Genomic DNA, 23,349 nt, shown 5'->3' on the forward strand with positions numbered 1-23,349 from the left:
ACACTCGCGGCCTACCCATGGTGACGGCCGGGAATGCATTGCGTGACGCGCGTAATGCAATGCAGATATATACAGCTCGTCTGGGTAGCGTGGCCTTCAACCATCTTTAAGAAATGGGCTTTGATTTTTTTTTTCCCCAGATCCTAAGACGAGCCCCTGTTCACGCGCACTTGCTGTCTCCGATAAGCAGGGAAGCTCAGTTAATCGCGACACGGGCGGTGTCATGCCTAGCAGACGCAACTTGCGCTTCCAAATGGACTACGTGCGCATGCGCTACTCTCGCTGAGCCCGTCGCTTCGCGCCGTTATCAGGCACTGACCGGCCGGCCAGTCGACGCTGGCGCGCTACTGCGAACGTGAACTGTAATGTTCTACCCAGATGGTCCAGGTGGCTTTCCTGCAGTGCGTTTTCGGCGCTCACGGACGAATCAGACAGCTTCGCTTTAAAAGTAAATAAAAGTGCAAGGCCGCCTATATTTAGTGCCTGGCCGCAGCCATTCGGCGCGCGTAATCCACCCGCGTTGCGTCACGTCTCGCTTTCGCCGCGACCGCGCGTCATAACGCGTTACAGGCGATCGAAATCCGCGCTGACCTTGAGTTCTTGCTTCTCTCGCGGCGCCGCAGCACAGTCGGCCGCTGCTGAGTTCAGTGAAACTCGGGAACAGCAACGCAACGTCGACAACGCAACGCTGCGTGGAAACAGCTTGACCCAGGCGCGGAGAGCGTTTCGAAATTTTATGGCCGCATGCGTCGCGACGCTTCGCGTATAACGTATACGTCGTATATCGTTCCGCTCTGCAATGCGTATACACACGAGTGCGTTCCGAATGGTTATCTCTGTACGTTATCTCCTCTGAACTAGCGCTTATTGCGTTTCTTGGCTTCTGCCCGCGAACGAGACGGGGCGTGATGGGGAGGGCAGCAATGTATACGGAGTGTTGTAATTCAGTAACGTCGTATATACGTCTCCCGTTTATCTTTAGATTTTTTTTATTATTATTATTTCTGTCGCGTTGTTCTGTGCGTTTATATAGCAGCTGCCATACGAAGGTCGCCTCGATAGTGTGCCGAACTAATGTGACGCAGCCGCAGCGGTCGGCGTGGGAAATGCGACCTGACGTGGCGCGACCGAGGTCGCGTTGTGCACGGTATTATATGCAGTGCTGGAAATTATACTGTATGCGCCATATTGCATTGCAACTTCGGCAGAAGGGCACAGTGCACACGTATCTTGCTGTTTTTAACATGCCGAAACAGAGACGGATCACACGAGAGCGCTCTTTGTTGGTTGACTTCAACGTGCGCGCTGGCTAGCGCCTACAAGTGTGAATCGACTAGCGCAGAAACAGGATCTACAGTATCGCTGAGTCAGGGGGGATGTCATACGTGAAATGGCGTCCGACGCGAATTGAACGGTGCGGTATTCGTTCCGAGCTCTGTAAGATTTGCAGAAACACCCGAGCCCCCTGTCCTAGCTGCTTTCCTCTTTAACGTGACGGTTTTATTTTTATTATTTTTTCTTCTCTTTTTTTAGCTCATACCATCGCGCTCATAAGGCCACACACACACTGTTCTAAACTTCGATCCCTGGTCGGCAGTCTTTCTTTTCGCTACTCCCGTGCGAACGCGTTCGATATACGCCCAACGGACTGAGCCCTACTTGAACGCCATACTGGATGCGCTCTCGTGCGAATATTCGAACGGGGGACCGGAGTGGGGAGGGGGTTCGACGCTTGCCTATACACGGATGGGCGGCGTAAGATGATTTGACTGGGCGGTACATCCACTCGTCGTCCTCAGCGATGTTTCGCTTTAGAAGAGACAGGTCCTTCCCTTGACCCCCTCCTCATCCTCATTGCGCCAATCTGCCACAGCACTGATCCGCGGTTATACTATACCCGTGCCAACTCCAGCGGAACACAAACCGTATAGCCGCGGTTGGTTACGTTCCGAAGCGGACACCGCCTTTCCGGACGGAGCAGGTATAGCTGTTATTCTTAACCTCTGGGATCGGTCAGCCGTAACAGATTAGCTTATGTAGGTTCACCCGAGTTCGTCTGCGCGCTCTAATCGCCTCTCCGACCCTGGAAACACCGCACTCAACTGGAACTCGCGTAGGCGCACGCGGTGTCCGGCATGCGGCTCATGCGCATGGCGGTCTCACATGCGACGGGCGACCCCCTTCCTCCTCGCACGGCTTGACGCAATGCCGGGCAGGCGACCCCCGACGCGCTGCGATGCAGTGACACACATATACTGGGAGGGGACGCAAAGGGGGGGGGGGGGGGGGGGGAGGTAGTGTCGAACGACCAAGCGGCCCGTCTAGACGGCGGCGCGCCGTCGGTGACGCCATCTCGCGTCCCGCCGGCGGTCATCGATCGCCGCAGCAGCGCACATGTTGCTGCTGCAGACGACACGGGGCGGGGGGGGGGGGAGGGGGGGATAGCGTCCAGCCGCGAAGCGCTTGCCGCCTGCAGTAGCACCGCCGGCGGCGGTGTCGGCGCGTGCCGGATCCCGGCACCCTCCTCCCTGCGCGGAACTTTTTTCATTCGGGATAACCTTGGCTCGGTTTCTCTCACAGCGAGGTCAGGCCGTGCACGCATGCCGGTCTATCGAGCGCCCGTGCCTCTTCTTCGGGGCCACGCGAAGTTCTGAATGAATTAATTATGGGGGTTTTACGTGCCAAAACCACCATCCGATTATGCGGTGCGCCGTATATAGCGAGGGACTCCGGAAATTTGGACCACCTGGGGTTCTTTAACGTGCACCTAAATCTAAGTAAACGAATGTTTTCGCATTTCGCTCCCATCGAAGTGCGACCGCCATGGCCGGGATTCAATCCCGCGACCTCCTGCTTTAGCAGCCCAACGCCACAGCCACTAAGCAACCACGGTGGGTCATCCTCGCGAATTTCGGCACTGGGCAGACGGACTACGACTAACGACAGTCTAGGCTAGATAGACTATGCGACCGATTGTGGATCGCTGTCAACTCCCTTCATATCGGGCGTTTCGAGCCAATCATGAGAGGTCGTTAAGTAGTAGCCCTGTGAGCCAATCAGGGTTTACAACATGCGGAATTTGACAATGTCCGGAGTTGAGCATGTCATGTAATGCGTATAGCAGATTGCCGGTTGTTGATCACAGCAACATAATGGCGTCCAAGTGATAAAATGGGAGAGATGCATTGGCAACGTTTGCGTTTCCAATGTATTGTCACGCCTTGTGCGATGTGTTTCTTTTTTAACATTACGCAATGTATAACGTCCCAACGCAAAGTAACTTGCTGCTTTTATGGTTGTTGCTGTTATTGCTGTTCTAGCTGTTTTATACAATCTGTTCATTTCTTTTTTTTTCTCTCTCTCTCTTTTAAACATCTTTCTGGTTTCTCTAATATCCAAATTTCTTGGTTTTGAGCCAATACTTGAATCCGTGCATGCTTCAATATCTTTTTACCGATTTTATTTTATCGTAGGCCGGTGAGGTCTTTCTAAATAAATACATAAACAAGGGTCGGGAACCCACAGGCTCGGAATGCTGTGATGAGATAAGTAAAGATGCCGGTACAGGATGGAGTCGACTGAGTCGAGATGGGAGTGATTGTAAATCGCTAGGGGAGGCCTTTGTCTTGCACTGTACGTATGTTGATGACAATGTTGATGATCATAAAAATTAAGAAAAGAAATCGAAAAGAAATGAAGAAACGAAGCTCGTCTGAAGAACAACGAGCTGCGATACACCGGCCGAGCAAAATGATGACCTAATTTTCGTGAAAGTATGTATGCATCAATTAACCAGCAGCTTTTCACTTGTCGATTCGGCTGCAGGGCACTTCCGTACGCAGAGCAAATATTTCATGTTGCTCCTACCTCGGATATGACGAACATCTGATATAACGAAAGTACTTTCGTGTCAAGCGGAACTTCGTTGCAACGACGTTCAGCTGCGTATCTATATTTAAAATAAAGATGCCACGTATTTATTCATCATTATTCTCACTGACAAAAATTAGCCGGAAGGTCACGGATTTTTTTCAACATGCATAATTTAACGGAATTTAGAAGAAACTGCGTTTCTGCATCAGAAGATCTCACCCGCAGCCCCGAATATAAACGGTCCGGCCTTTGTGAAAAGTTAGCTCCGGCGCACTTTCCTGGCACGGCTGCATACTGCACGGGAGCCCGACACGCATACGTCACTTGGCTCCGACTTCCCCGCGCGCGGCAGCACAGTGTGACAACGACGACCCGAAGTCGGCGCCATCAATAATGCATCGCGTGCAGCGCTCGCGACTTGATGTACGATTCGCGTCACCCCAACCAGGACGCGTCATTCGGGTGATGGAGGAGGGCTGGTTACGCTTCCGCGTCTGCATAATGTATATATATACACAGCGGCGTGAATTGATCGCCCATTGACGACGGCCGTTGCCAGCGAAGGAGCTACAGGCGATCGACCGCCGCGTTACAGCCGCGCACTGGCCGTCAACTTGCGCGCGTACGTACACCCGCTCTGGGCCTCGTACATGCGCAATGCAGGACTGAGCCGAGCCGATATCCGCGTCGGGCGCGTTCCGTCGCAAGGGGTCGCGTGTATACCAGCCCTATACCGCGTCTATACGTTTTGAATCCGCGTCGCATTCTTGGGTAGCGCTGCTGTGTTCGGCAGAATCGCGCCAACGATCGGCAGCTGCGCATGCGGCAATTCACGTGCGGCGCAGGTGTCCTGCACGCCACCAAAGTACGCTGCCGTCATCGTCGTCGTTGTGTCATGAACGTCATCACCATCTTTCGTGTCCACTTGTAGGAAGAAGGCCTTTCCCAGCGGTCTCTCCAATCAGCCCTCGCTTGCCTCTGCTATGTACTTCTGTGCTACGCTTTCAAGTTTTCTAATCATGACGTCACCTAATTGTCTGACGTCCCCGATTACCCTTTCCTTCTCTTGGCACCCATCACAGAGCTCTGTTAGACTGCTTCTTCCGCTTCTTCTTCCGCTCAAACTCAACTACCACTATAAGTTACACTCTGCAGTTATTTCGAGGTAAACTATACAGGATTTAGATTTACATGCTGCAGGCAGCCATCATTCGTACAGACAGAAAGAAAGCGCATTGAGGTTAATCGGTTCGGACAAAAGTCGCTATCGGAAAGTGTGGAATCGCAGTTTGAAACTCGCTATTTCGACATCCCTCGCTTTTGCGTGCGGCCGCAAAGCAAAGAATTGCTAAGTTTAGGCGAAACGTCGCCCCCTTTACCCTCTTTACTGCGCCAGCCAATGCGAAGCTGTACAGCTGCGCGCGATAGCTAATCCGCACCGGTTTAGCTGGCCGGCGCTGCATAACGTTAACGTTAGAGCCGCGGTAACGCCTCAAAACGTTGTGCTCAGCCTTCTCCCGTACACACGTTATCGCTTAAACGTTTCTCCCTGCCATTAACCTATACCGCACGCATACTTTCTCGTATAGCGCAGACAAAAGTGGCTGAACGCGAGAACGGGTACGCCACCATCAAGCGCTGTCAGTTCGCCCTCCAACAACGGCATTCGCGTCGACTAAACATAGCTTGACGCGTTGCGTACTGCAAACTGCCCGCTTAGTTTGTATACCGGAAGCTAATCCCCTCGAGGAGCGCGGCCTTTTGTTTTCACCGGCTCCTTATCGTTCATCTAAATCACCTCTCCGTCGAGCCGGTTCCAGGCGCGGCGCTTGCACTCCCACTCACTTTCTCTGAAACGGAGCTACGCACAGGCGCTGCCGATCGACTCGGAGACAAAGATCTCTCCCCTGCAGAGGCGTCGTTAGCGTGACACAGAAAGGCGCATGCCTCCGGTGTCGCGCGAGACCGAGGTCTCGAGAGAGTCCGACGGCGACGACAATGCGCGTTCGCGCTTAGCGCTGCGTGCCCGCCTGCGTGCCTGCGTGCGTGCGCTCCCGCGGCACTGCGTCCGGGCACGCCCACTTGGGAATAGGACGGGTGGGGGGTGCCAGACCGTCCGTCTCGCCGATGGACGTTACTCAATCAGGGACAATGAGCGGCGGCGGCGCCTTCATGGAAGAGGAGGAGGAGATGCTCTCCTCGCGTGCTTCGACCGCGCTCGAGCTGCGAGTCGGGCTAATTGAGCAGTCATGCAAATCGGCCCCGACGTCGCGCCGCGCTGAGCGAGCGAATAAGCCATCGAAAGCCCCTCGGCTTAGCCTTTTCACACACGCTTCACTCCATTAGCAACGTGCGCGCACCGAGCGGCGTACGTGGTCGGCGTCATATACGGAAGGGAGCGGCCGCGCGCGTCGCGGTCTCGGGACGGCGCAAATTGGAGGCGACAGGAAATGACCCGTATCGCGGGCTCGGTGGCTACGGCGTCGTTCTGCTGCTGCACACAGCACGAGGTCTCGGGTTCGATTCTTGGCCGCGGCTGCTGCATTTTTGTTAGACGCGGAGTGCAAAAAAAAGAAAGAAAAATAAATAAATAAATAAATAAATAACGCTCGTGTACCGTGCCCTCGGTGAACGTTTACTTTCGCTCTATACTCGCGGACAACTTTCTGTGGCGGTGTTGGGCTTCTAAGCACGAGGTCGCGGGTTCGAATCCCGGCCACGGAGGCCGCATTTCGATGGAGGCGAAATGCCAAAACACCCGTGTGCTTAGATTTAGGTGCACGTTAAAGAACCTCTGGTGGCACGAATTTCCGTAGTCCACCACTACGGCGTGCCTCATAATGAGAAAGGGGTTTTGGTACGTAAAATCCCATAATTTAACTTCTTTACGGAGGCTTTACAGGCAAAGCTACGGAGGCAAAGCGCGCACAAGTGAGAGCGCTTCTGAAAAAGAGTAGCGCGTTTTCAGCAACGTTAGTTTTTAAGCTGGGGAAGAGAAAACATACGCACCTTATTATAGCCACAGTCAAATAAGACAAAACACACCACTGAGTGTATAAGTTTACTCAATTTGCGGCTTTTCCCTTCCGCGTCTGGGCAAACGCGATACCGTCGCAAGTGGTAGCTGCGTCGATTCACCGTCTGTTACGATCAACCCAAAAGCACTGTCAAACGCTGGCGGAGTATACCTGGCGCGGTAACACATGTGCAGAAGCGCCGCGCTCCTGTATACCTTTCCCCTCATAGCCACAGAAAGTTGTGCGCGAATATAGTGCACTTGCGGGGATATATAGTTTAACCACCAGCCGAATGCACCGCAGCTGCCTCCGGCTTGCCAGTGCGAAAGCACCGTTTCTGTATACAGTCGCTGCATAAGACAGACTATATAGCATCTGCCGTGATTCGCAGAGTCGCGATTGCACGCTCAAAGAACCGAGAAAATATGCACAATACCAGAGAGACATTCGAGATTTAGGGCGCTGGCTAGATACAGTGGTGATTTAGCGATAAATGCGAGAGAAATGCGATATCATTACACGTCGCGCCTCTTTGAGGTGCCGGATCGACGATTTGAACCGCGTTCACGTGACAAAGTGTTGTTCAGGAGCTCACTCGACACATGTCCAGCTGCCTCTTCGGAGACTTAAGTGCCACTGTCGGTGGTCCGGAGCATATTAACGCATTAAAAGACAGGATTGTCTATCTCGTGCGCTGACAGACTACGCGTGACAGTTAACCCGCCGTGGCAGCTCGGTATATCTATAGTGCGTTCTGCTGGTGAGCGCGAGGTCGCAGGTTCAATTCGACGCCTCGGATACCGCACTTCGAAGAGGACTGAATGCAAAATAACGATCATATACATAAATTACATAAACATACAAGTGCACAGTAGGAAGTAAAGGTTAAACCGCGGAGTGCTCCACTACGACGTTCCTCGCGATCACCTTTGCAGTTTCGCCACGTTAAGCTCCGCGATTTAATAATATATCGCGAGTGATCGCTATATACTTACTGTTTAAGGAGGAGTGTTGCTATAGCAACAGGCGGGCCTCTAGATTTGCAAGGGGTGCAAGGCAATTGCTCCGCCCGAGCGGCACCTCTCGAGTGCGGTAGGATCACAGTACTTCTGTTATACGACGAAGGTATCTGGCAACACAGTTGAAGACAAATGGGTAGGACGGGTCTGAACCGGGGCAAAACAGACGGCGAGCCATCCGCCCCGCCTCGCCCTGATATCACGCGGTTAATGGCATTCGCACTCCTGCAGCTCGGTGTATACGTTACAGCGGGAGCCCTGCAGCTCGGTGTACGTTACAGCGGGAGCCGAAGCCTAACCCACTCCTGTCTGAAAACGCTCGTGCCTGGTGAAAGTATAAAGTGAGCAGCCGAAGCGTTCGGTTCTTCGTGTCACTTTCTCGTCGCCTGGTATTATCGGGACACGCCACAGATTGCCGGGAAATAGTTTTGTTGGACGTAAAAAAAGATAATAAAAGAACTATACAGCTTTCATTTTCGCAGTGGTAGGCGATTGAAGGGGAACAGAGGTCTTTTCAGACATCGCGGTCGCGACCTAGCCCGAACTAAATGCGGTTGAGGGGCGAAAATATGTGCCGGCGCCTGTGGTCTAGCGTGTCGCCGAATTCGAGCGAAAAAAAAAAAATGAAGAAACCTCGTTAGACTTCCACATGATTGGCTCGGCTAAAGATCCGGCTCCTCCACGTCCTGCCTCGAGCAGATTGAAGGGGGGGGGGGGGGGGGTCTTAGCCCGTACGCATAATAACGGTCACGCATACACGTAATGCGCCCCGAGGCTCTCTTTCTTCCCAAAATGGGCTTCGCGCGTCGCCCCTCTGGTGTGTACGTATCGACGAGTGGGTAAATAGCGGAGGGACCATCGGAGAGATCTCGAAGCCGTGGGCGGTGGTGGTGAATTCGTGAGGGCTACAGCGGAGGGAGTGGGGTTACCCCTCCCCCGCCGCCCCGTGCGGTGGGGGCCTCGGGGCATGACCGCGCTGGAGGCCCCGTGACGGGCAGGCGACAGGTCTGGCGACCTGGTTGCTGCTGCTCGCTCGCTCCGAGCAGCGTTTTTTCCACACTAGACCGCCCCGCAGCATGAGGCGGAACACGTGGTGTGCGCCGCTCGCGTCTTGCCTGGAGAAAGAACGCGCCGCCGACGGGTCACACCGCCGCCGTCGACGACGACTTTAGGGAGCCCGCCGTCGCTGCTGTGCCGCGGTGTCGTGCGCCCAATTACCGCGGCGACCGACCGCTCGCGCCGACGTCTCGTGTGCTGTGACCTCGCCCCGCGCAGACAAGACTCCCTGCGCCATCCGGCCAGCTGCCGCCATGTTCTACTTGCACCAGGTGTCCGGACGCGCGCTCAAGCCCGTGCTCAGGAACCTCTGGGAGGCGCACCGCCCGGCGCACTTCTTGTACGTATACGCGTGCACCCGATCGAGCGCGTTCGCGTTGCTCGCGCACCGACGCTGCCTGTGGCGAGGGAGGATAGGGCACCGCTCGAAGCCGGGTAAGCGCCGCTGCCAACCGCATGGAGCGTATAACAGAGAGATTTAGATTAGGGGGACGCAAGGCGATGGGACCCCCCAGGCGCTTGGGGGCCCCAAAGCCTTACGTCCCAGTTGATGTTCGCCTCGATGTCAGTGAGGGAAACTTGAAGATGTTGTGGATGTCGCGAAGTCACATTACAGTAGGCACGCCAGTGACGCTGATTGCAATGAGGTTAACTGTTTATTAAGATAGAATATGCAAGCGATAGAAAGGAAAATATTTACACGGACATCACTACGAGTAACATGTTAGAATTTTGGTCTTCTTTGTTAGCCGAATCTCCACCGAATCCCTTCCAACGGCCCCGCACGTACATAAAAGCATCCCCAGCGACCCCCTCGCCCCATCGTTCGTCCAATCACACTGCGGTGCGCGCAGTGTACACACAACGGGGCTCCAAGGTGACACTATCGGGAGTTCCAATACGTCCAGGCCGTTGCCACAAATCCTTTGCAGTGCAACGAGTCCCCTTTTGTCTCACAAGTTCGCAAAAGACACACTTCCACGAAGAAAGCACTTCCACGCTCCGTTGGGGCATCTGGACAGTTTGCGAATGTCTCGGCCTAGAGCGGTTCAGCGACGAGGGGTTGACTTCAAGGCCAGGGCACTGCTTCCGCGAACCGACTGGCGGAAGCCCGACACACAGTCACCCCGCTTACGCGCTCTCCGTAGACCGCGGGTCCCCCACCCCCGATGGCTATAAATCGCCGCCGTCTTGGTGTCGAACCACGCGTCTCTTTTGACCACCCCGCGCGATCCTTGCATGCAGCCGTCCGCGCAAACAACGCCGACCTCCACTGTCCCCCTAATCTAAAACTCCCTATTATTTCTGACCTATCACCTGCGCGCGCGTGGTCGCCGCACATATGACCTCTCCGTCTTTATTCGCGCGCGCGCGCGAATAAAGACGGTGTGTGTGTGTGTGTGTGTGTGTGTGTGTGTGTGTGTGTGTGTGTGTGTGTGTGTGTGTGTGTGTGTGTGTGTGTGTGTGTGTGTGTGTGTGTGTGTGTGTGTGTGTGTGTGTGTGTGTGTGTGTGTGTGTGTGTGTGTGTGTGTGTGTGTGTGTGTGTGTGTGTGTGTGTGTGTGTGTGTGTGTGTGTGTGTGTGTGTGTGTGTGTGTGTGTGTGTGTGTGTGTGTGTGTGTGTGTGTGTGTGTGTGTGTGTGTGTGTGTGTGTGTGTGTGTGTGTGTGTGTGTGTGTGTGTGTGTGTGTGTGTGTGTGTGTGTGTGTGTGTGTGTGTGTGTGTGTGTGTGTGTGTGTGTGTGTGTGTGTGTGTGTGTGTGTGTGTGTGTGTGTGTGTGTGTGTGTGTGTGTGTGTGTGTGTGTGTGTGTGTGTGTGTGTGTGTGTGTGTGTGTGTGTGTGTGTGTGTGTGTGTGTGTGTGTGTGTGTGTGTGTGTGTGTGTGTGTGTGTGTGTGTGTGTGTGTGTGTGTGTGTGTGTGTGTGTGTGTGTGTGTGTGTGTGTGTGTGTGTGTGTGTGTGTGTGTGTGTGTGTGTGTGTGTGTGTGTGTGTGTGTGTGTGTGTGTGTGTGTGTGTGTGTGTGTGTGTGTGTGTGTGTGTGTGTGTGTGTGTGTGTGTGTGTGTGTGTGTGTGTGTGTGTGTGTGTGTGTGTGTGTGTGTGTGCACAGCGATCGAATTCGCCGAACATGACGAGGTCTTCCGTGGAAAAGCCGGAGGCCGAATTCGCGCAAGAGCAGTACCGAGCCCTTATCGAGTGCCATAATGCGGGAACCGCGCAGGTTGTCCGCTGTAGTCACGGCGTTGCAGCTATGGTGGATACAGCTCGCGTGCTGCCGAGAACGGCATCGCCGCGGTGCGATTTATACCTGCCGCAGCGCGACCCCATCCTGAAGGCTTGGGATGCTGCAACGCTCCCGTGTATATACCGAGCTTTGGACGCACGCTAAAGGTGCATGCATGCTTAAAATTAACTCGGAGATCTTCTACTCTAGCCCCAATGCTGCTTTTTGGGAAGCTAAACGAACCGGAGAAGATGGAAATGAGCTGCATCAGTAAATTACCCTCGTACGCATACAAAAAAAAGAAAAAGAAAGACATTCTTGCCGTGAGGGTGGCTAGCCAGAAAAAGCGCAAAGGCGAAAAAAGAAAAGACGGTGCGTCCCGACACCACCTTGTTCGCGCGCAGCACTTCGCCTTGACGTCACGGATTTTCACGGCGCCGAGCAAGGATTCCTATCGGTAAAGGTGGGCTACATTGAATTCTAAAAGAGCCAAAAAAGAAGCTGAACTCCACAAATTTTGGGAACTTTTACCGAGCCACAATGGCCCAAGTGCGAAAAAAATAATATAAACATATACTCCTAAATCCGTGACGTCGCACATACGCACCGGCGCTGGGGTTCTATGGGGTTCACGCTATCAGTGATTTAGCGTGTCTCTTTATGTAGTGGTTCGTTAAATTTCGCCAGTCAATCGACGTCGGTGTGCTGCACGCCTCCCATATTATGTTTTCCTCTGTCTGATGCTCGCCCCTGAGTGTGTACTAAACGGTGTGCGTGCACTCTGAAGCAACGCTGTGGAGAGAGCGAGTGAGGCGGAGGAGTCGGTCTTTGTGCGCGGTTCGTGAGCGGAAAGCGAAATTTAAAAGAAAAAGGAGAGGGCGGTGGAGGGCGGCCTTTATGCTGCGGGGACAGTTTCGTCAGGCGTCTCTCTCTCTCTTTCCTTCTCGGTGCCGCACTTTCTCGCGCCGATCTCGAAAGCGGTGGAGCTATTACTTCGTACGACCCGCCGTCCCCGAAGCGAGGACCGTTTGTGATGTCGCAGTTCCGGAACTCTTGAGGTCCGCGAGGAAGAACGCGCTGTGTAATCGAGAGAAAAAAGCGCGTTCGCGCATCGCGTGCTGACTGAGAGTTTTAAAGGGACACTTCAGGTGATACGTCGGAAGGGCTCGTTCACAGCCTCCAATCTATAAGCCTGCGTTGACGAAAAATTTGCTGGAAGGTTTCGTATCGGATCAAATCTTGGATAAAAAAAAAAAATTCACCACACTGAACTGATGTTACTGTTTAGTGCGCCCGTTTAAAAGGCACTCGCTGCTGACGTTCCACGGCTGCGCGGGATGACGCGGGTTCGATCCCCCGCCCGAGGCATGCATTCCTCCTATATATGAGGACGAAAAGTCAAACGCGTTGGTGCGGTTTGACTTGGTGTAAAGCCCCGGGTGTTAAAACTAACGCAGAAATCATCCGCATTAATTTCGACCACTAGGGGTTATATTTGACTTGTGCACCACTTTTTGCTCCGTGTGTGCCACCCTTAATTTTGTACCCCGCTGCTGCGACAACCCTCTTAGGGTTGCAGTATGTACAAATAAATAAATAAATAAATAAATAAATAAATAAATAAAAATTGCACCCAAGCACAAACACGGGAGCGCTCTGAAATTCCGCCCCCTTTATGTAAATGCGGCCACCGGCAATCGCACCTGCGACCACGTGCACAGCAGCTCTAAACGCCGTAGCCACATAAACCACTGCGGTGCGTGACGACACGAAATCGATTATTCGCACCAGTGCCCAAAGTTTGGGCGAGTTGGCGGTTTTGATTCGTATCGCGTTTTAACGCCAAACACGGATACTATTTGTCCTGTCGTGCGAACAAAAGCTGTATCGATAAATCGCTGATAAACTAAGTTTGAAGTTAACGCGCGAATGCTTGTCCTTTCTGCCCGCGTCTTGTCCCTCGTCTCGTGTCGAGCGCTAAAATACAATACGATATCGTAGAACGTTTACAGATGTGAAGCTCACTATATATACTTTACCACGCAACACCTGTTTGAAAGCAAATCTGACAGCTTTACGTCCACTTCGCGAAAAAAAAAAGAAGAAAAGAACGCAGATCACTCACACTGCCACATGGCGTCCGTGCATGTAGTTTTCCTCCAAGCGGTATAGTTCATTTAGCGCCATTTCTCGCCTAATGTTTACTTCTTTTTCAAAGTATATCCCGCACTTACCCATGTCTCTATAGGTGCATTCTTGATGCCTACAGACACCAGTGAAATCGAAGCTTGCCTCTTGACCCTCCGCAACAGTAGCTCACGGGACATAGATGACCTTAAGATTCAGCCAGTAGAATATGTAGCCGATATAGTAAGCCCAGTCCTAGAACATATTTTTAATTGTTGCCTCGAACATGCAGTGTTCCCTAAACGAATGCAGATTGCTAAAGTAAGCGTTGTTCATAAAGGTGGAGACAAAAACGACCTATCAAACTATCGCCCAATTTCTATTCTTCCGATTTTCTCAAAGTGTTTTGAAAAGATACTGTATAAGCGAATGTCTAGTTTCTGTGGGAAATTTAATATACTAACGCCAAGCCAGCACGGTTTTAGGAAGAACTTTTCGACAGAGACTGCACTTCTAACCCAAAAAGAACTAATCTTAGAATCCTTTGAGCAAAAGCTTTTCACTCTTGGTATTTTCATCGATTTCTCGAAAGCGTTTGACCGCATCAATCACCAAACAATGTTAGCCAAACTCGAACACTATGGTTTTCGCGGAAAATGTCTTGACATAATTAGATCCTACCTCAGTTCTCGCGTCCAACAAGTAACAGTAAACAACGCACTATCAGATGTTAAACATATTTCTTCTGGCGTTCCCCAGGGAAGTGTTCTGGGACCACTGCTTTTCCTCCTTTATGTCAACGACATAGTCTGCTTAAGTAAGATCCCAACATTTGTGATCTACGCAGATGATACCACTCTGTTCTTCCGAGCAGCACATGTACGAGATCTTGAACAGCAAGCTACAGAGTGTCTGCGCCAACTTCATGAATGGTCTGAATCGAACTCGCTAATCATAAACACACAAAAAAGTAAAGCTGTATTATTTAGGCCTCGTAACAAGATTGCTTCTACTCCACAGATCTGCTTAGAAATGGGTTCGTCGTCCATTCAAATAGTTCCCGTGGTGAAAAGTCTGGGTGTTTTCTTTAACGAAAATTTATCGTGGGACGATCACGTTGAAATGGTCAGGGGCAAGTTGTCAAAGGTTGTTGGTATCGTGTCCCGACTGCGATATTTCCTACCGAAGCGTGTTAAGCAAATGCTGTACAATGCACTGTTTTCTTCAGTCGTTAATTACTGTATCTTGGTCTGGGGCACCACGTCATTTACCAATATCAGAGGGCTGCACATGCTTCAGAAGAGAATTGTTCGAAATATTGTTAATGCTTCGAGATTTGAACATACCGCACCGATCTTTGCGTCACTTGGCATCACCCCCCTTCCCCAACTGCATGAAAATTTACTGTTAAGGCGGTATAAAACAAGTATAAGACAGAATAATACATTCATGTTAGACCTGGCAATCTTGAAATGCAAGGAACTTAAGTATGCTACCCGCACTGGCTTCACGTGGTTTGTGCCTAAAACGCGAACGAATTATGGTCGCCAAATGCTTAGCTACATTCTTCCACAGAGGTTAAATAACGCGCTGTGAATTGGTGTTAATTTATGTACTGCTGACACTTATGTCATAGTGCTTTGTGCTTGCTTTTGTTTTTGCCTGTAATGTTCAAATACCGTTTCATTTGTGTCAATGTTGTTATTGCGAATGCTTTACACATGCTGTACGATACACTGCGATACTGTTGCCAAGTCATTGTAGGGTGCGTCGACCTCTGTCAAGCCTTTCTTCTGGCTTTTTGTCGATGCACCCAACATCCTCATGACGATGTTGAATAAAGAATTGAATTGAATTGAATTGAATTCCATATCGGTTCTCTCATATGGATTTTGCCATCAACGATACGCCTTCAAACGGTAAAAGTCCATGTGTTGTCTGACTTTGGACGCGAGCGTATCTTCCTCGTTAGGACACATTCAGTAGGGAAGTGCGTCTGGTTTAAGTGACGTGGACTTGGTTTGCGAGCGGTGCGTCGAGAGGTGTGGGCAAGGAGAAAGAGGGACATCGTGGACTTGCATGGCTGACAACACGCCGGCTCGCGTACTGTCCAGCCTCGCGACGCGCTTCCAGATGATGATGCACTGAACACGGGGCGCGTCTAGTTTTTGTATAGGTTTCTTAATAAACTCAGCTGAGAGACGATGCTCGGGCGAAGCAATTTCCGGCGAGTCTCGCAAGCATTCGCCCGAAACCAACAACGTATGTCCTCCTCCTCCTCCACACTAGTTCGTTGGCGATTGCGGTCGTACGCGAGATTAAAAAAAATAAAATTGAAGGGACACTTAGTTGTCCCTACGTGGATGAATGCGAAAGCATTGCGACCACAGCGCGATGCCTATGCTCTTTCAGCAGTGTTAATTTAACTTCGCCCTAATCAACACCAATGGTCGTGGGTTCGACTTCCACGTAAGGCCGTGAGTTCGAGGGACTTAATTAACGCTATCATAATTAACTGCGCGTTAATTGACCACGCCCTAATTTACACCAAAGGTCGCTGGTTCGACTCCCACCAAAGGTATGTCGAGGGTTCAGAGTCTTCTTGCACCAGCTCGTGGTCACGCCAAAGCCAGATTTCCCGCCTAATGAGCCATTTTCTTTAATGCTATCGCATTAAAAAAAATTGCGAGTCGTTACGGGTCTTCGAGAACATCTTCGCTCGAGGGAGACCTGTGTCTTCGCCGCGACCGTCTATGCAGACGTCTCCGATCGAGTGCGATCGTGCGCGCGCCTCGAGAAAGCGATGCGCGTGGGTGAAGCCACTTTACGCCGAGCGGAAGTGTGGGCGACTTGACCTTAACCTTGACATTCACGCCTGGGAACGCCCGGGTCCCTCGCATCCGCCCACCGTCCGCCAACAGCGTATGTAGTAGGCATGCGTAATGCCCGGTCGTGGCGCCTTCCGTCGGGCTATACGGACGACTGGGCAAACAGTGCGCATCCGTTCGACTCTGCCTTATATCTCTCATGTGCGGACTCTTTTTTTTTGTTTACTTACTTGTAACTACGAGGGATTGGCGATAGCTAGTCCATACGAAATAAATCATGCACTGTGGCCACTTGAACTGTTGTCTTCCATTGAAATTAAGGGAGTGATTGTGACTCGTAGCATTGAGGGTCATAGTTTAAATAGCGCCAGTATTAGAGGAATGAGAGACGAGCAATGTGCACGAGACATATATGTGAGGAGAAAGGAGAGAGAGATGTCCTCGTTCTCATATATATATATATATATATATATCAGCCCTTGGCCTCGGCGAGTATGCGTCAGCTACTGTCGCGTTATAGCTCGCTCTAAAGTGCCCTCGGTACGCTTCAGCGGGGGGCCCCGTCGGATATTTTTTATCTGTTGAACGATCCGGCACGAGCGGAGATACATGCAAATGCAAGTTGTCAGGCGATAGTGCGAGTAAGTGAACTAACCTCCATGTAGCAAAATCACTCTCCCATTGCATCGACCAGCGTACTCCTCCTCTACCTTCGAGGTCGAGACCCAGTGACGTATAGTGCATGCCATGAGGCCCGCCCATCCCTCACTCTCTTCCTTGCGGCACGGCGAACATCGCGTGGCGGTTTTGTGCGCTCTGCTTTCTTTCTCGGCAGCGACCGTGTTGTCTGCGTTGCTACTGGATATTTGTTCGCTGCAGGCGTTGATGTTAATTACTTTTCAACGTGGCACATACCGGTACACCGATGCCGCGATGATGGTAATGATTTCTCACGACATGCCACGTACCCACAGCGGGGTATGGGCCAGTAACCGGGCGGGGGAGGGGGGGGGGGGGGGATTTGAACTCGCTAATCTTCATAGCAGCGAATGGATAATTAGTAAATTTGGTGCGCTCCTGTCCTCGTCTTCGGACAGGGGGAACAGGTGCAAACCCCATTTTACAGGAAGTATAGAGGGCAGTGCCACTAGGCGAGATCTGTGGCGTCGTCTTTGACGACGAGAACGCTCTACGCTTTGGGAATGAGGGCGCTCGGAATGCTCGGAATTTCGTTTCAATTTTCAGCTGTTTCAGCGGAAGTTTAATATAACTTTTTTTTTTCCCGACGTGATCGATCCCGTGTGATCAACGCACCGGGCTAGTAATTGTTTGCAATGCCCAAATGCAGCGAGATTACCTTTAAAGAGATAGAGCGCGGCCGTGGTTATATAGCTCATTCTGTGTCCGGGTGCTCGTATTAGGACGAGTATGTCAACCTTTCCTGAAAGGAGTGAGAGACTCGTGTCCCACACACCCTTTACGATCGGCGCTTATATCGGCGATGAAAGTGCCTCCAACTGGGCTGTTCCAAAGAAGAGACTTTTCCTACTGCGTTTAGACGGCTACCTGTGCGCTTGCTACCCGCTTCGCGCCGACGACGACAATGTTTACGCTGGAGCTCCCAGAGAAACGTGCATAACGGTTGCGGATGGTCGCCTGCCGCCGGCGCTTTCCTTGTGCGCAGCCGAGGACTTGCTGGGCCGGCGAATTTGCCGCAGGGCATCGCAGTCGTGGAAGCGGATGTCGCATAACGCGTCGAAGTCCCGGAAGACCTCTGCTGCAAGCGTCATTGTATACACAGGGGAACCTGAAGTAAGGGGCAGGGGGGGGGGGGGGGGGGCTCTACGCGGATGAGAAAATGCGGACGCCTCCCCTCCCCCACCCCATTCCTCCCACACAAATACCTGGCTTCATAATATTCTCGCTTATTCTGAAAAGGCAACGTCTCAATAATGGGCACGGAACGGCCGTTCCTTTCCGCGGATGTATGTATAGTGTTCCGGGGACTGTCTGATTCCGCTGTATTGTCGAATTCGCTACCTCTTCAAAGATCTGTGATAGGCCCACAATTCAACTATATATACGGCCTCTCCGATTGGCTGAAAACGCCGCCATTGTAGAATTTAACAATATGGCTGAATTTGACAGCGCCCAGAACAGGCAGCTTCAAAAATGCAACCCCCTTGGTGCCGAGCGACCAGCCATTCCTGTTGTCGAAGGAGAGTTCGTCCCCTTTGCGTCACTCGTCCGTGCGAGACCCGCTGTCGCTGTCAGATCGCGAGCAGTGGCCCGAACCCGCGGGGGATATAGGTCGAGAGTCGGACAGTGGGCAGAAGGGGCCACTCGATGAGTATGACGACGACGACGACGACGTCAGGGAACGACACAAATCCGCCGCGCAGGATAGGTCAAACGCGTATTCAGTGAATTGCGTTCTGCGTCCTGTATCTACCTCTTTCGAGAAGTGCGGCGAACGAGGCGTCCTCTGCGAACACGGGCAGGATATGTGGCGACGACTGATGCGAAGAACAGACGAACCGAGCCATCCCATGCATAGCGGGTACGAGCCACGAGACGAGAGCAGGAAACAAGCGGACGGGCCGGGCGAGCCGCCATTTCTCCGGCAGCGCCGCATGGGTTCGCTCTTGTGCACGTGCTGGGGCTCGAGCCGGAGCTCGGCCGGCCCGCCCCATGGCAGCCGGGACAGGCGTCGCTCGGCGCCGTCCCGCCGTGCTGCTGGGCTCCTGAGCAGCGGCAGCAACGGGGAGTCGGCGACCGCATGGACCCTTGGGGACCGGGGCGACGGGCCCTGCAGTGCCTCCGTCGCGGTCGTCATGGCCGACGAACCGGGACGCGCCCGCGCCGTCGCGTCGGCCCCGGGGGGACGCCGGCGACGGTCGCGGCGCGACGTCCACCAGGCGTACGTGGCGATGCGCTGTGCTCTTCGCGCCGCGGTGCTTCTTGTGTCCAGCGAGCCCGCTGCGGCACAGGTGTGGGCGAAGCGGTATATTCACGTGCGCCGTGTGTGTAGCCCGTCGTGCTGGTCGCGGGTTCGTGACCTTGTGGAGAGCCATGTGTGTGGTATGCATACGCGTATCAATGTTAAGCGCACGCTGCAGAAGAAAAAAGGCGCGCGGTCATCGTATAGATACACACCTAGCCCATCGTGCATGCCCATCTACATACAAAGTACCAATATATCTAACAGATAGGTATGTATAGTCGCTTTTTGTGGCACCTGCGGCTGAAAGCGAAGAAACGGCGCTGTGGTGGTACGCGTCAGGTACAGGGAGGAAAGACAGTCGTACAGGTGGGTCTGGCAACTGTCGCATCGCGCGCTATCGACAGTCGGCTTCGTGTACACAGCATATGCCGGGTGTGTGTGCCTGCGTGTGCGTGTCTTTTTTTTTTTTTTTTAGTTCATACAGAATCTTTGAAAACCGCCTGTGGCGCAGATAGCACAATTCTAGTTCTTAAGCTCGAATACTCGACGAGGCGGACACTACTCGCTCGAGAAATGGAAATGCATAATCGACGAATTAGCGAAACTTCACTAACATTTTCAATAATTACTTTGCAGTTGATTTGTACATCTTTGTTAATTAGTCGATTATGCATATGGATTTATCGTGCGAATAATGACCGCCGTTTCGAGAAATCCACCTCAAGGAATACAATTACGCTGTATGCCACAGGCGATTTATAAATATTCTGCTTGGTCTGGAAAAAGAAGAAAAAAACTCCCCGTATATTCTATAGTTCACTGTAACTATAGTGAAAACTGACGGGTCCGTGGCCTTCCGTGTGGCCTTGCCGCTTTCTTTCTGGTCTCAGTTTGAACGCAGTGAGCAAGGGACATTTCTGTGTTTCCATAGCCAATACTCCGTGTGACTTCTGACCGGAGCTCGTCCATACAGTTATGTCTGCGAGGTCACCTGAGTCGATGCTACACATTCTTAGGAGGTGGGCTAACATTAGTTCTATTGGCACTGCTGTACGAACTATGCTCGACGGCTTATCTTAGTGTTAGCCAGCGGGGGTATATTTTGTGTGAAAGCCTCCCCCCCCCCCCCCCCCCCGTCCCAGGATATTACATTAATCTCTGTGAGAACGGCAGAAAACCTAGTTAAGAGTTCGAGGTACGTAAACACCCTCCGACATTTAAAGGGATACCACAGACAAGCACCAAACCTGTTTAGACTGATAAAGTGCGATTTCGGATGTTTGTGTTCGCAATTTCACGGTAAATAAGTTTACTACTATAAGAAAATACGAAGTCACCATTTTATTATTTTTTGGGGTGGGGTGGGGGGCAAAACCCCAGCGCCGGTGTACGTCCATGTGACGTCATTGTTTTCAAACGTGGTGCAGTGTAAGTTCTTACAACGTGCAAAGTTCGATATTTCGCTCTTTTAGAATACATCCTAGTCCATCGTTGCCGACAAGAAGTTAACTGCGAAACCGGGTATAGGCGCTGCGAAAATCCGTGACGTCACTGCAAATTGGTGCGAGAGCTTAGAGGCGGCGTCGCCACACGCGTATTTCTCGTGTTTCTGCGTTTTTCCTTTTTCTGTTTTCTTTTTCTTCCTCTCGCTTAGCGAACCTTGTCTCAGAGCATAAGAGTTACTTCTAAAGACAATGTCTTTCTTAGCGAGTTACCACCACTTTTACGTATCGGATATATGTGTTCATATAGGCACAGTTCAAAGCCCAGCGTCCTCCCGTGACTAACGCCTTTTTTTTTCTTGTGTACGCGGCCTTGTGTATTCCCTGGTATACCCTCCTTCAGTTTCGTCATGCACCAACTCGCCCATGAGCTCGCTCTAATGTGTTTTGAGCCCATTTTCGGGTCCGATACCGAGTCTAGAGCAGCCTAAATATGTGAGCCGATTTCGAAGGAAGTGCTGTGTAAAAATGTGGGCCGTTGATTGACGTCAACTAGAGGCCCAGCCGCCTCCCAACCTTAACAGCGAAGCCGTTTATGTCTAGGGTTTCGTGTATTTTTGTTCTGCGTGCTCAAAAGCCGTGGGCTGATCCCGGAGATAGTGAAATACCGGGCCGACCCGCGCCGGAGGTGAATCAGGCTTCAAGTAGACCGCCAGCTTGCAAAAATAATATCGGATATTAAGCTTATAAGAACAGACACTACACTTTAACCCACGTCGTCCATGTGTACGTTCGCACCGCCCTCTCTTTGTCGGCGTTCCAAGCACATTGCGTATCTCCTTTCCTTCCGCTCTACCGCGGTGGCAGTCCCGCCGAAACGTCACGCCTGCCTCGTTTCCTCCGGTTCCTCCTCGGGGCAGCGGTCCCGTCCTCCACTCGAACGTATACAAAAATCACGATAAATGAGTTCGTACCTTTGTTGAAAATTCTGTGTCACCTATGTGTCGCGTGCTAAGCTGGTCATCCACCTTCACAGAGTGGAATTTTTTTTATCTTTTCTTTTATTTGTATTTTACGAGACCAACCTACAAATGCAGCACAGTCTATTTTTATTTTTAGCGTCCCAGTTAAATGCACGCGAGCATCCCGTCACCGCGCAGCTCTCTTCCGTCCCGCGGTAGCTGCCAAACAAACCTCTTTACGCGAGCTGACATCCGCCCGCGGCAAACACCGCCATATCGGAACACTCAACGGAACGGGCGATTGTATACGCGGTCCGGAAAGATATATCGCGCTCGTGTGTATACAGCTCCGGTGTTTTGAGTCTACCGACGAGTCTATGGCAAACGCGCTTGGCGGGTCAACGATTGCATTATCCCCGATGTATAGTAATACGCGTAAACATATCGATAGCTGCCGATCACCCCTCTGACGCCCGCTCGAACGTGCGCGCTTGGAACGGGAGTCGTTGAAATCGCGGTGTCGTCGGAAGTTCGTCGACCTTGATGCGCAGAGCACGACACTCACGTGGGGCGGCGTGCACCGACGGTAACGTGAGCGCACACGATCATGTCAATGCCTAACGGCGATCTCGGCACGAATCGCCTTGCGTTTTATTAGGGCGGGTTGACGCGCGTATAGAGACTGCCGCGCGGGCAACGTTTGTGCAGCTATAGGCATACCAGCTACTTCGACGAGCTGCCGGCCGTGCATACTATAGCAACGAGTCGGTTTCTCGCGCGTTTAGCATACCTGACTGATGCTTTTAGACAAACCTCCGAATGAATGAAAAACTTTATTTTCACAAAGAAGGTATACCGGCGAAGGTGGAGCCCTCAGTCCAGGGCCCCAGTGGCCTTTGCCATCTTGCTAGCTCTGTCGATCAGCTTGAGCTGTTCTTCAGGCTTCGAGCAGGATAGCGCAGCCTCCCACTGCTCCGGTGTTGGTGTTTTGTGTACTGGCGCTACCTTTGGCTTTTGGCAGGCCCATGTAACGTGGTAAAGCGTTGCGTGTTCACCGCATAGCGGGCATTTATTGTCGTATGTTGACGGATAGATTTTGCTGAGCAGACTCAGATTGGGGTATGTATTAGTTTGCAGTTGTCTCCAGGCAACCGACTGCTCTCTACTAAGGTCTTTGTGGGGAGGGGGGTAGATCTTCCTTAGGGCTCTTTGGTTTTCTAAAATTGCTCCATAGCGTCTGGTGACTGTGTCCGGTTCCCCGTCGTGATGCGCCCCCCGGTTGGCGTATGCTTGGGCGTTGGCGTCGGCACGCTGGTTCCCTGTCACAGTCTCATGACCTGGTGTCCACGTAATGAAGCATCTCGAAAAGGTTATTTTTCTCGTCTTGAGTATGCGGATGGCCGCAGTGGATATGCGTCCACTGCTGTACCTTCTGCACGCTTCTTGCGAGTCCGTAAGTATTGTTGTAGTGGCCTCTTCGCCCTTGTGGGTGATGGCGAGTGCGATTGCCGCTTCCTCAGCATCCAGGATGTTGTTGCCTTTGATCGAAGCGCAATTGATTTCTCTAAGCTGGTGATCAACAACGCTGACTACCGCCCCGGAGTGCTCTTTGTATGTGGTCGCGTCGACGTATAACACGTCTTTTCTCGCCGAGAAATATCTGTTGTGTGCTTCTGATCTTGCCTTTCTTCTGGCCTTGTGTAATTTAGGGTGCATGTTTCTCGGTATCGGGCTAACCTCAATGATCTCTCGAATCTCTTTAGGTATGCTTTCCGTGCTGTTAATTTCTCTGCAAGCATCTCTCATACCCAGTATCTTCAGCGTGTTCCTGCCCGTTGGAGTCAGCATGAGTCTCATTTTCTG

The 23,349-nt window shown here is 52.0% G+C and overlaps 1 protein-coding gene and 1 pseudogene across 4 annotated transcripts in view; one reads left to right on the forward strand and one right to left on the reverse strand.

Annotated features, from left to right (window-relative positions):
• Window positions 1-23,349, forward strand: part of LOC126530699 (coronin-2B-like) — a 257,873-nt gene that overhangs the window by 172,961 nt on the left and 61,563 nt on the right. Inside the window, exon 1 of one of the 4 annotated variants that reach the window (XM_055070740.1) lies at window positions 9,205-9,305. The exons of 2 other annotated variants lie outside the window; for them this stretch is intronic. In XM_055070740.1, coding sequence (XP_054926715.1) covers window positions 9,220-9,305 — 86 coding nt within the window. In that variant the 5' untranslated portion in view covers window positions 9,205-9,219. Of the gene's footprint in view, window positions 1-9,204; window positions 9,306-18,672; window positions 19,059-23,349 lie in introns of those variants that run through there. One more of the 4 variants, XM_055070739.1, reaches the window with a different exon arrangement.
• LOC126532530 (U2 spliceosomal RNA) lies at window positions 21,159-21,312 on the reverse strand (annotated as a pseudogene).

The sequence above is a fragment of the Dermacentor andersoni genome, chromosome 5 (genome assembly GCF_023375885.2).
Source record: "Dermacentor andersoni chromosome 5, qqDerAnde1_hic_scaffold, whole genome shotgun sequence".
In the NCBI taxonomy this organism is placed as follows: domain Eukaryota; kingdom Metazoa; phylum Arthropoda; class Arachnida; order Ixodida; family Ixodidae; genus Dermacentor; species Dermacentor andersoni.